This window comes from Polypterus senegalus, chromosome 3, assembly GCF_016835505.1.
Source record: "Polypterus senegalus isolate Bchr_013 chromosome 3, ASM1683550v1, whole genome shotgun sequence".
Classification (NCBI taxonomy): domain Eukaryota; kingdom Metazoa; phylum Chordata; class Cladistia; order Polypteriformes; family Polypteridae; genus Polypterus; species Polypterus senegalus.
In genome coordinates this window covers 305,217,464-305,230,217 of record NC_053156.1, presented here as the reverse complement: position 1 = coordinate 305,230,217, position 12,754 = coordinate 305,217,464, and the positions used below count along the sequence as shown (strand labels likewise).

Sequence of the window (12,754 nt, the reverse complement as noted above, 5' to 3'; positions counted from 1 at the left end):
TACAGAGCAGTTCTTTATTTTACACTGCGGTGCTTTTCATATTAGAACAATTAGACCGGAATTGGCTTTTCAGCCCGGCAAAGTTCACCAGTGCTGTTCTCTTAATGTGTTAAGGCAGTGCAGTATTACAGATCACTTCATTCAGTTATGCTTTTATTATATAGTGCCTTTCATATTAGGCTCCATCATATGTTTCTTTCTTTCTTTCTTTCTTTCTTTCTTATTGTGCACCATAATAGATGAGTTCTTTGTTTGTTCTGTTACGTTGTGCCCTAAGTGATGCTATAGATCAGTTCTTTCATTCTTTGCTTTATTTTATAGCACCTTTCACATTAGGTTCTGTTGCAGATCAGCTCTTTCTCTCATCTTTTCTTTCTTGACTTCTTTCTCTTTATGTTTCCTATGCAGACAAGCACAGCCACAGCAATCTCCAGCAATGGCAACTGTTGGACCGCATTCTGCAGCAGCTGGTCCTTCAGGATGACAAAGGTGACGATCCAGACGTGGCGCCGCTGGAGAACTTCAGCGTCAAGAACATCATCCGCATGTGAGTGTTGTCCTCACTCGTGTGTGTGCGTCTGTGCGTGTATGCGTGTGCTTGTCTTCACGGTTCACTTGTCAGATGGAAATTTGCTGGCACTGAAGCGCCTGATCTTGGGGGGCCACCATCCATAGAAGTGGAGCCGTTTTCAGTTCCATTTGTTTTCATTCTGAATTTCCTGGCACGGCTCAGATGTACATTTCAGTAGACTGCAAAATCCGCATCTGTCTGAGTGTTTTATGTTACAAGTGCTCTGCAGAGTGAGCGTTTGGTGCCAGGTTGGTCATTGGGGTAAGCAGCCTGAAATGAACACCGTGTGGAGTTGATTGAACTGACAGCTGAACTGCCATCCAGACACAGCGCAGACCTTGGCAGTGCCACTTGTCCCTTTCCTGGAGGCGAAACATTTTAATTTAGTGCAATGCTCTGCTCCCACCAGGGTGAAGCAGCAGTGAGTGATGAACTCCTGAGCCTTTCCTTGGGCATATGCCAATGGTGATGGCCAACATGACACTACTCGGCTCCTGCACTGTGAGCCCAAGCCTAGGAAACACGGGTACATTTCACTCTGGGGCCACCAGAGGGCACTATACATTGGAGGGCTGTGGTGGGACCACTCTGAGCCCCTCAGTCCCCTCCAACAGGTCAGCAGTCACACCAGCGGACTGCAGTGAGTAGATCAGGCGCCCAAGCGAAAAGTCTGAAAAGTCTGAATCAGTCAGTCTTCACTTTATTTATTGATGTTGTAGTACTGGCGTGTTGTGCCATGTTAGCCATTATGGATGAGGTGAGAAGTCAAGCAAAGTGACCCCTTTAATTGGCTAACTAGAAAGACGACAGTATGCAGGCGTTTGAGGCAACTCGGACCCCTTCTCCAGGCGACATGTCATCTTTACGTAATTAAATGTAATCCCATCTCAGCTGAAGAAGGGCCTTGCCTGCATATTGTGATCTGTTCAGTTAGCCATTTAAAGGGGTCACTTCACTTCTTTTATAACTTTGATTGAATTTATTTAAAGCATGTGACAGACGTAACTAATCCTCACTTTATAGAGCGCCTTTCTTGGCACGCACCCACAAGTTTCAAGCCCTAGGATTACAGCGGGTGTTTGACATTGGCAATGTCTGCTAACTTTACTTTACGCTGCTTTGCAGGTTAGTGAATGAGAACGAAGTCAAACAATGGAGGGACCAGGCCGAAAAATTCCGGAAAGGTGAGTGGAACCTGGCATGCCAAGCTGCAGTAACTTCTCGTGTGGCTTCTTCCAGCATGGCAGCTTTGTGCCAAAGAGAGTTGAGAATTAGAGTTACCCGCAGCAGTCCACTCTCCCAGGTGTTGTACCCGCCTGTTGAGTTGGCCATCTGGAGGGCCAGGGCCTCTGCAGCAGCATCAGGACTGAGATAAGGACCCCAGTTTGAGTTGGGGTTGACTGGCTCGTCCATCCAGCTCAGAGAACAGAAGGAGGTCAACAGAAATACGCCTGACTGCTCAAACCTCAGACTGCACACTTTGCTAGACACACAGGCCCAGAAGGTGGGCAAAGCTAAACGTCTTCAGAAGTTTCTCGAGGACAGCGAGGACCCATCGTGACCTAAACAGTATGTGTTTTATATTTCAAAACAGGCCTGTTAGGCAGGGCCTCAGCTACGGGGTCAAGAATCTCCGGCGCCCTTCAGCCCAAAATATGGACAGCAACACTTAGAAGACATCAGCGCATACTTAACATACTACAGTTGTCTTCCTTTTCATCTCTTGCTTCGTCAGTGTGGGGTTGATGTGCTTGACTAACCTTCTCCATACAACAGAGTGCTGCACCTTCTTCCCAATCTGACTCTCTTCCTCCAAGTTTTCCTTTATTTTACCCATCCACCACCACTTTCTTGTCCCCTGCACTTCCTTTCATTGTCTTTGTTCATCACATGTCCATCCTACCTTCTACAGTTTCTCTCCTACGTTTGTTTGCACCTCTGATTGTCTCATTTCTTATTGCTCCACACCTCCATCCCCACATTGTCATTTCTGCCCCATCTGTCGTCCTCTCCTGTGCTCTCTTGGCTGCCCAAGTCTTCGCTCAATCATACATCCGGTCTTGCCACTGTCTTAACCTTCGCCTTAACTCTTCGATCACATGATACTCCTGATACTTCCGCCACCTTTCACTCTGTGGCTTATCTCTACATCTACTCCTCCATCTTGGGCCGCCATTGACCCCAGATATTTAAAGGTCTCCACTCCTGAAACCTCAGATATTCTGTTGTCTTGTTTGTCTTCCAAAGCCCTTCTCCATTCTGCCAACTTCCTCTTTCCTGGCGCTACACATGTCATCGACACAAAGCCTGCACTGGGGGGTGACCGGTCATTTATCCCACAACTCGTCCATAACCAGATCAAAGAGGTCCGGCCTGCTGTAACTGGAGTCTTGTCTGTTACCCTGACCCCCCAGGTCCTCACTCCCTCATACTTATCCTGGACTGTCCCCCCCACACACACACACTCCTCTGGTCCTTCTTTCTTTTCTGTGCACCTCCAGGCTTGTTGACGTGGCACTCACTCTATCATAACCCTTCTCCAAGTCAGTATGCGCCATATGCCATCCTTTCTGTTTTTCTTGATGCTTCTCGATCAGTTGTTCCTCTCCTTGGCATAAAATCAAACTACTCCTCCCCTTTGGTGGTCTCTAAGCCTTCTCTCTGTAACCCCTTCCCACATTTTTATTGTTTGTGGCATCAGTTTTCTTCCTGTATAGCAGGGGTCCCCAACTCCGGTCCTGGAGGACCACCGTGGCTGCAGGTTTTCATTCTTACCCTTTTCTTAATCAGTGACCCGTTTTTGCTGCTGATTAACTTTTTTTGAATTAATTTAAATTTAAGACTCCGACCCTTTAAATGTTTCTTTTTCCTTAATTAGCAGCCAAGCAATAATGAGGTACAAAATGAGCCAAAACAACTGGTGACCATCACACACAATATCTGAAAAGAAAGAAGGATGAAGGTCTCATTGGCGATCCTAAATTGTCTCTAGTGTGTGCTTGGTGTGTGTGTGTGTGTGTGTGTGCGCGCCATGCGGTGGGCTGGCGCCCTGCCCGGGGTTTGTTTCCTGCCTTGCGCCCTGTGCTGGCTGGGATTGGCTCCAGCAGACCCCCGTGACCCTGTAGTTAGGATATAGCGGGTTGGTTGATGGATGGATGGATGGATGGATGGATGGTCGGTCGGTCTCAGAACTGCTGGTCTGCTCAGGTACTTAAGACATTTGACCAAATCATCAATGTCAGAAATCACACAACAAGAGCAGCAACAGGTCGTGGGGTTAAAGAACGAGTTTAATTCACAACAAGGCTCGGCACCTAATTAAGCAACTGTTTGGAGTCTGAGTCTGGCCCTGACTTGGGTGGTCTCCTGTTGGCTCACTCACGTCACATTTCATTTCTGTTTGGATGCCATTTATGGAAAGAAATGGAGAGAGAGAGAGAGAAAGAGAGAGATAGATAGATAGATAGATAGAGTGAAAGGCATTATATGATAGATAGATAGATAGATAGATAGATAGATAGATAGATAGATACTTTATTAATCCCAAGGGGAAATTCACAATGAAGCAATTCAGGGGAACAAGTCTTACAAATGAATTCAAAAGAAGTTATTTAGCAACCAAAACTAATTCACTAATTAAGAAAAGGGTTAGAATGAAAACCTGCAGCCCTCCAGGACCGGAGTTGGGGACCCCCGCTCTCCAGTTTCCACAATCCTGAATGTCGCCCCTCTCCTTATGAATGGCTGCAATCCCAGTGCTCCTCCACTCGTCTGGTGTTTTCTCCTGCGTTGGACCCCACCACACATCCACTCCTTCTCCTCCTAAACTCCTCCACACCTCTGCTGGTATTTCAAGTCACTCCGCTTGCCTTTCTATTCTTCATTCTTTTCTGTGCCTCCTTCACTTGCTCCCTCCTCATTCCTGGTACTTGGGACTTGTTGGATTGCCACTGGCCTTGCATTTTCTTCATTCAGCAGCTCTCCTCCTCCTCCTCTTCACCCAGTCATGCTAACTCAAGAGCACACTTTGCTCATCTGTCATCTGCTTTATCTGACTACAATCCTTCTCTCTCCCTGAATCTGGAGCAAAGTCATGGAGCTGAAGCAAAAACCCAGAGAACCTTCAAAAATGATCTGGCAGGTCAACTGAGCTTGATAGACTAAATGGTCTCCTCTCGTTTGTCAATGTTTTAATGTTCTGGTGTCTCGTGTTTGTCGTATTCTTCCTCCTAAGCTCTCGCTCACTTGTCTCTGTGTCTTCCTCTCTCCCTGATTGCTGTTGGGTCTCCTGTGACTCCTCCTTAGCGTTTATCACATCCTGCACCTCTCTGTCCTACCGCCATGTCTCTTTGTCCCCTGTACCCAACACGTCTTCACCTGCTCTTAACACAGCTTTTTGCTCTTCTTCTCCCACCATTCCTCCTCACTCTCAGACAACTGCACTTTCTCCCTAAGCCTGCTCCTATGCTCTTCATCGTTTTAATCGCCACCATTTTATCCTTGGCTCCGCTTGCTTTGGTTTTATTCTCCTGCCGACTGTGATCTCCCAGTCCATCTCTAACACGTTATGCTGCTCTGTCACCCTTTCTTCATTTATGACCTTTCAAATGAGAGGTTGGTTTGACTTTCTCCTCCTCCACTACCATAAGTCACAATGTCATTAAAGTGTGTTTGACCAAATCAAAAGTCGTTTCAAACTCCACGGTCTTCTCCCCCTCTGCCCACCCTCCATGTCCCCTCTCTATCATCTTTCCCAGGTGCCCACTCAGATCACCACTGACAGTCGTGTATTCTCCCACTTGTACCACCCTAACTTCTTCATCCTTTTTTTTCCCCTCTTTCTGCCAGCCCACTTGAGGAGCTTACACACAAACGACTTTAGCTGGGGTCTCACCAAGGTCCCGCTTGGCACTCCTTATGTTGTCACCCCTCCTGTTCACACTGACAGGAAGATCTTTACGTTTCATGGACAACATTTCACTCTTGCTCATTAACCCTTAAACTGCCACGTACTTGGGGGGGTTGATGCACCCCCGGACGTCAAATTTTTGCTGCGCTTTTTAAGGAAACGTCACAGTTGACCAAGAAAAGTGAAATTTTAATGGAACACGTATTTTGTTTTTCATGCAAAGAGCATCACAATTGGATCGTTTGTCACACTGACATTAGGGTTCAAAAATCGATAAAAATGATATACTTACAAGGGGCAACTGACGCCATTGATGAAATTCAGCAAATCACCGAGGCAGCTGCGCGTGAACTGGCAGCACGCAGAGGCCAACGCTGAGGCTGGCAGGCTAGTAGTCTAGTGCAGTGGCTTAATCCCTAGGGGGCGCCAGTGGGTATGAGCTGGCTGCTCAATGAGTGTGTGCCACGGACTGATCCGCTCTGGCGTGCTGGCAAATTGCACTGGGAAGCAACTATAGAACATTAGAACACTCGAGACGAGAACAGGCCATTCAGCCCAACAAAGCTCGCCAGTCCTCTCCACTTGTTACCTCCAAGAAAACATCAAGTCGAGTTTTGAAAGTCCGTCAAGTCTTACTGTCCACAACACTACTTGGTCGCGTATTCCAAGTGTCTGTCGTTCTTTGTGTAAAGAAAAACTTTCTAATGTTTGTGTGAAATTTTCCCTTCACAAGGTCCCCACTGTGTCCCCGTGTTCTTGATGAACACATTTTAAAGTCTCAGTCTCGATCTACTGTACTAATTCCCTTCATCATTTTCAACACTTCAGTCAGGTCTCCTCTTCATGTCTGTAAAGGCTCAGCTTTTTTAATTTTTCCTCATAACACACCCCTGTAGCCCCCCCATAATCAGCCCAGTCGCTCTTCTCTGGACCTTCTCTTGTGCTGCTATGTCCTTTTGTAGCCTGGAGACCCAAACTGCACACAGGACTCCAGATGAGGCCTCACCAGTGAGTTATAAAGCTAAGCAGACCCTCCTGTGACTTGTACTCCACACATCAAGGCGCTATATAACCCGACACTCTGTTAGCCTCCTTAATGGCTTCTCAACACTGTCGGGAAGTTGATAGCTTAGAGTCCACTATGACTCCTAAATCCGTCTCATAAGGTGGACTCTCGATTTTCAGACCCCCGTTGTGTATTCAGACCTCACATTTTTACTTCCTATGTGTCATTCTTTACATTTACTGACATTAATTGTCATCATCCACAAATCTGCCCAATTCTGTCTGCTGTCCAAGTCCTTCTATGATGATATAACGGAAATTATCTGCTAATCCACCTATCTTGGTATCATCTGCAAACTTCACCAGCATAGATATTAATAATAGCAGCGGCCCCAGCACTGCCCCCTGCTGGTCACCACCCTTAACATTGGCCAATTCTGATGAGGTTCCTCTCACCATCGTCACCCTCTACTTCCTTTTTCTGAGCCAATTCTGCACCCCACACCCTGAACTGCCACTTCTTTTAACTTGATGCCCAACCTCTCGTGTGGCACCTCATCAAATGCTTTCTGAAAGTCCACATCAATAATCTCATCTGCTCCACTTTGATCGTCTCCTTTTGTTTCCTCCTCATAGAATTCCAGCCTGTCAGTAAAACACGACCTCCCTCTTCTGACCCCATGCTGATGTTCCTAATATCTCCTGTCCTTGCCAGGTGTTGCTCAATCTTCTCCTTAATAATTCCTTCCATTAATTTTCCTGTGATGCTTGTTAAGCTTACTGGCCTGTAGTTGCTCTGATCTGCCCTGTCACTCTTTTTATATAATGGGATGATATTTGCCATTTTCCAGTCCTTCGGAATCTCTCCAGTGCGCAGTGACTTCCTGACAATATGTGTCAGTGGTTTATATCTGAACTCGCTAGCCTCCTTAAGAGCTTGAGGATAAATCTGATCTGATCCTGGTGATTTGTGTGATTTCATCTTATTTAACCTCAGCAGCTCTTCTCTCTCTACAACTTCCAAATCCCTCAGCACCTCCTTAGTAGTCTCCCACTGGCTCACTTGTGAACACCACAGATAAATGTAAGTTTAACTCATCCGCTATTTCACTGTCTGTATCTTTTAACTCCCCTTTACTCTTTCTGAAGCACTTGACCTCCTCCTTGATTGTAATCTCTTGTGGTCTTCTTTCGCCTTATCTGCTCTATTCCACTCTGTCTTTTAGCCTCCCAGATATCCTTCTTCATGGTTGCTGCAAGGTCATCCCAGTTAATATTTGGATAACTAAAGTTCCCCATGACTACAATATCTGCCCGTAAACTTGCCTTTTTGATATTACGGGTCCGGCGCTTTAAGGGTTAATCAACCACTAAAACAAAACACATTAAGAAGTAATTAATTAAAGAACTTCCAAAATAATATCCAAAAAAACAAAGAAAGAGCCTCAGTCTAAAAGCTTAGGGTTCAGGGGTCTCATCTGCATGGATCTGAGCGTTTAAAGTGTCCGTACGCCTAAAAGCAGGAAACTGCGTATACCAAAAAAATAAAAATCTGATTTTATAGACCCTGGTGTACTCACATTTGTACACAGTTCACCCTTTATAAATGATATTCATCTGTAAGTGTGTGTGCGTGTGATCCTTGAACCCGACATGTGGACCAGTGAACCCCCAACATGTGCAGTCACAATGCTGCAAACCTTCACTGACCCACCACTTGACACATCCTGGCACCGCCACCTGCTGTGCTCCTCGTAGCATTGTGCCATCTCTCGTCTACGCTGTGGGCTTGTGGAAAGGTGTGAGGTGCCAGAGTCTGAGCTGGTGAACGCTCTGACTTGATGGCTGTTGCAGTGAATTCTATCGGCCAACGGTGTTCAGCCAGTTACCTTACCAACAAGCCAGCCATCATGCAGTGTACCATCAGCAAGTCACTGATTCTGCTCATAATTGGTATGGACGGAATTTCAAGATGTCCTCAATGGGGGTGGAGTGTGTCCACTTCGGTGACCTCAGGATCACATCTCTGCTTTTGTAGATGACTTTATCGGGTGATGATCTCAGGCATGCCAGGGTGAGGTCTCTGGCTGAGGGTGAAGCAGTCAGGGTGAGGATTAGTACCTCCAAGGCCGAAGTCGTGAAGTTTTAGCATCTCTGGGTCTTGGCCACAAGTGAGAGAAGAAGGGAGTGAGAGATCGACCTGTGGATCAGCAGTTTGTGTGGATGTTGTACCGGTCATTTGTGGTGAAGAGAGACCTGAGCAGAAATGCAAAGCTCTCGGTTTACCAGTCGACCTACGGTGCCTTCCTGTCTTCAGCTGTGGTTTACTTGCTTTGGGTAGTGATAGGAAGGACCAGGCCACAGATCCCTTTCCAGGGTATGGAGCGGAGACGTTCAGGAGGAGCTCAAAGTAGAACCGCTGCTCCATTGTAAGTGGTTCAAACATCTGGTTAAGGTGCCTTTTGGGCCCGTTCATCCAGGATGAGACCTTGGGGTAGACACACTGGAGAGATTATACATCAGTGCCAGCCTGGGAACACCTCAGTATCTCTGTGAAGGAGTTGGTAGAGGTGGAGGGAAAAGGGGGCATGTGGGCATCATTGCTCGTGATCTGGACCCAGATTAGCAGTAGAAAATGGGTAGCTGGATTGAAAAAATCCTTGAGCTCGGAAAGAAACGCTGGCCATAGCATGACAAACCTTCAGTCTCACTAATGGAGGGGTGGGCAGGACAGACGAGACAGAGAAGAGGAGCCGATAGTTGGAGAACTGTTGTCATCATAGTATCAGAAAAACCAAGGACCTGCCAGACCAAAGAGCCCCCACACTGATCACCGTTTAGGGAATGGATGGGTACTCGGTTCCACATCAGTGACAGGGTGGACTGGTCTAGTGGCATTGAGGTCCTAACAACAGAAATGCCATTGAGTACTTGTTAGGGGCCACCTTCACCTTGTGTTGCGAGCCTCTTTAGGGCTCAGGTTACTTTTTGGAAGCTCCTTCTTAGTCCCCCCAGAGCCATAACACAGCAAAGCCAAATACGTGTGATTGATGGCAGAAAGCCATGGATTGCTGGAGCTGTCAAATGCAAATGGCTCACTTGGCTCCTTTCTCTCCTGTCTTTATGCAGAACATGCAGAATTACTGGCTCGACTGGAGAAGAAGGAGCGGGAGTGTGAGACGAAGACACAGGAGAAGGAAGACATGATGAAGACGCTCAACAAGATGAAGGACAAGTTGCAGAAGGAGTCCACTGAGCTGCGACATGCCCGTGAGCAGGTGGTAGATCTGGCATCCAGAATCAATGACTATGCGGTGAGTGTGGGGGGACAAAGTGGGACTGTTGAGGCCAACACTCCATGTTAATTCCACTGCCCCTCCCATCACGAATGTCACTGACCAGTATGGGCGTGTGGGCGGAGCCAACCCGTGGCAGGTGGGGCTGGGAGGGTGCAGCCTTCTTCTGAAACTTGTACAGCAAACCAGTTAAGCAGGTGGCACCATCTAGCAGAGTACCATTTGTGCTTCATTAGATACGAGAGCATAGCGAGATATAGCAGACGGCTTCATGTCTGTTTCCAGTAAGATTTCTAGGAAGCACAATCCTAATTGGCATTTCTTCTTCAAGCTAATCTAGGATCATGCCAGTGGTGTGCATATCTAAATTAGGGGTACAGTTTAAAGAAGAAATTGCCTTCTGAGTACCAAATTGATTTGGAAGAAAGCTTACAGTCAGTAGGGGGCACCAGAACTGAGGTGAAATCCAGTCAGGTACTGTATATGCAACTTGTAAAATGCTCCCATTTAGGAAATAATAATTGAAATGCCTAAATAAATAACTGCTAATTAGCATAATATCACACCCCTAGATGACCATATATGGTGAGGCCATCCCCTGTAAAGCTCACTATGCATTTATTGGCCCTTACTGTCAGGTATACCGAGTATGAGCTGTTGTGCTTGACATCCGGATCAACAAGGGGAACTGGCATGTGAAAGGGCGGTCCGGGGGTGGAGCCTGTTTTTAGACAAGGGGAACTGGCAAGTGAAAGGGCGGTCCGGGGGTGGAGCCTGTTTTTAGACAAGGGGAACTGGCAAGTGAAAGGGCGGTCCGGGGGTGGAGCCTGTTTTTAGACAAGGGGAACTGGCAAGTGAAAGGGCGGTCCGGGGGTGGAGGCTGTTTTTAGACAAGGGGAACTGGCAAGTGAAAGGGCGGTCCGGGGGTGGAGCCTGTTTTTAGACAAGGGGAACTGGCATGTGAAAGGGCGGTCCGGGGGTGGAGCCTGTTTTTGAGAGGTGTAGAGTGAGGCGTTCAGCAGGTGTAACACACACTAAAGGGCAGTGTCTGGCTGATTAACGTTTGTGCATTTTTTACCACCAGCAAGCATCTTCTTTTTTAAAGCCAAAAGCATAAGGAGAAGCAGAAGACGACTTTATGTCTGTATATATGACACAAAAAATGCACATCAGATTTCTTTGAAAAGCAAATAAACATCCTGCTTGGCAGTTCTGGCTTTTGGACCTAATCTACCATGTTTAACTACGTTCTGGTTCCAGTTTAAAGGTGGAATTTGCTTCTGGGTAGTCAGTAGAGGGCACCGGGACTGCGGTGGAATCCAGTCCAGTACGTGATATTTTTAAAATTGTGCCCTTCAAGAAATAATTCATGCAAAGTCCCAACAAATGTCAGCTGATTAGCGTACTGCAAAATTGACCATATATGGTGAAGCCACGCCCTTTCATTCCATTTTAACTCGGATATTCTTTCTGTTGATTTCACTGACGACTGTCCTCTTTCTCCCCTAACAGGGTGTGTCTATCCCTTTTCCTCCCCCACCTCCACCTCCTGGTGACCCCTTAGCCCCCCCTCCACCCCCTCCTCCTTTGTCAATTGGAGGCTGCCCACCTCCTCCCCGATGCCCTACTCTTGTCCGCCACCCCCACCTCCCCCTCCGCCCCCACCTGGAGGACCCCCTCCTCCTCCTGGTGCACCTCCTTTCTTCAGCGTTGGAGTGCCACCTCCTCCTGGGCCACCCATTGGCAGCAACACGGCCCCCAGTCTACGGACAAAGTGCATTCCTCAGCCTTCTCATCCGCTGAAGTCCTTCAACTGGTCCAAGCTCGGAGAGGTGAGTTCATCCTTTAAATGTCCTCCTCCTGTTGTCCACTTCATTTGCTTTTGATCCTCAGCACCACACCTCCTGGGACAGCTGGTCTCTCACGTCTGGCATCAATTTGAGTTACAGTATGGACTCGTGTAAATCCATTTGAGCGCCAGTGCGAGTTTAGGTATGTGCAAGTGCCGGCCATCTGTGGAGACAGGACCCCGTCCAGGTATCGGAAAATAGTGGCTTGGTGACTGCGGGGTGCCAGGAGGACCCCACTACTGTGGCTGAACCTGAAACGGTCCTGTCATTGTGATTTGTAAATCGCTTTGCATGATCACATTAGCTAGAGTAAGAAGTTGCATCTTCAGACTCCCCACCTGTTGTAGACTCGCACCTTGAAGACTTTGAGAAAATGTGAAAAGCACAAAAGGAAGGAGCATCGAGCACAGGAAACACAATTAGGGTAGAAATCCTCCATGGGCACACAAGGGGGTCACTGCTTCTTGTTTCCTAGGCGGAATGGAAGTTGACCTTTATGTGTGGTCCTTTAGTCCTTTTCATTTTATATAGTGCCTCTCACAGTGGGCACCGTCAAGGACAAAAAGAATACAATAAAAAGTCATAGATGGTCAGTTATGATGGTGCAGGTAGATTATACTGGGAAACGAGCCAGAAAGACTGGGCAAGGCCTGTAAGCCTCAATCAGAGTGACGTTTGTACCAACCCTTTCTTTCTGCATGTTTTCCTTGTCAGTGAGCATGTCCTTGTCGCCTTGCCTTCTGCTCTCTTCACACACACAGAGTGTTCTTCTCATCCATTTCCTGGCTACCATTTGCAGACCAAATCTCAAACTTGTCAGTTGTTTGTCCCTGACGTCGGCTCCTTATACACTAACTGTGTGCTTGGCTGATTAGATCAACCTCTTTCAGCTCACTCGGTACCCGAGACTTGACAAACAAGTGCTTATGTCACACATCTGGAGGTGAGCATCATCTCATCCATCATGACGTCCATCTGACAGTCAGGCCTGTTAGGACGGTCATCAGAGAGACGAGGGCAGTCGGATCAGTCAGGAGAGAGTTAAGATGGTTTAGGTGGCTTCAACATTGGTGCTCATAGTCCTTGAGCCCCACGAGTGAGGGGCTGTCAAACATTCTTAAGC

General features: G+C 47.3%; 1 protein-coding gene across 1 annotated transcript in view; it reads left to right on the top strand.

The window, feature by feature from the left end:
* The window catches only part of daam2 (dishevelled associated activator of morphogenesis 2), a 218,974-nt gene that overhangs the window by 165,401 nt on the left and 40,819 nt on the right, over positions 1-12,754 (top strand). The window contains 5 exon segments of the mRNA XM_039749545.1: positions 409-547; positions 1,697-1,755; positions 9,615-9,799; positions 11,294-11,413; positions 11,416-11,613. Of these exon segments, the coding sequence (XP_039605479.1) occupies positions 409-547; positions 1,697-1,755; positions 9,615-9,799; positions 11,294-11,413; positions 11,416-11,613 (701 nt within the window).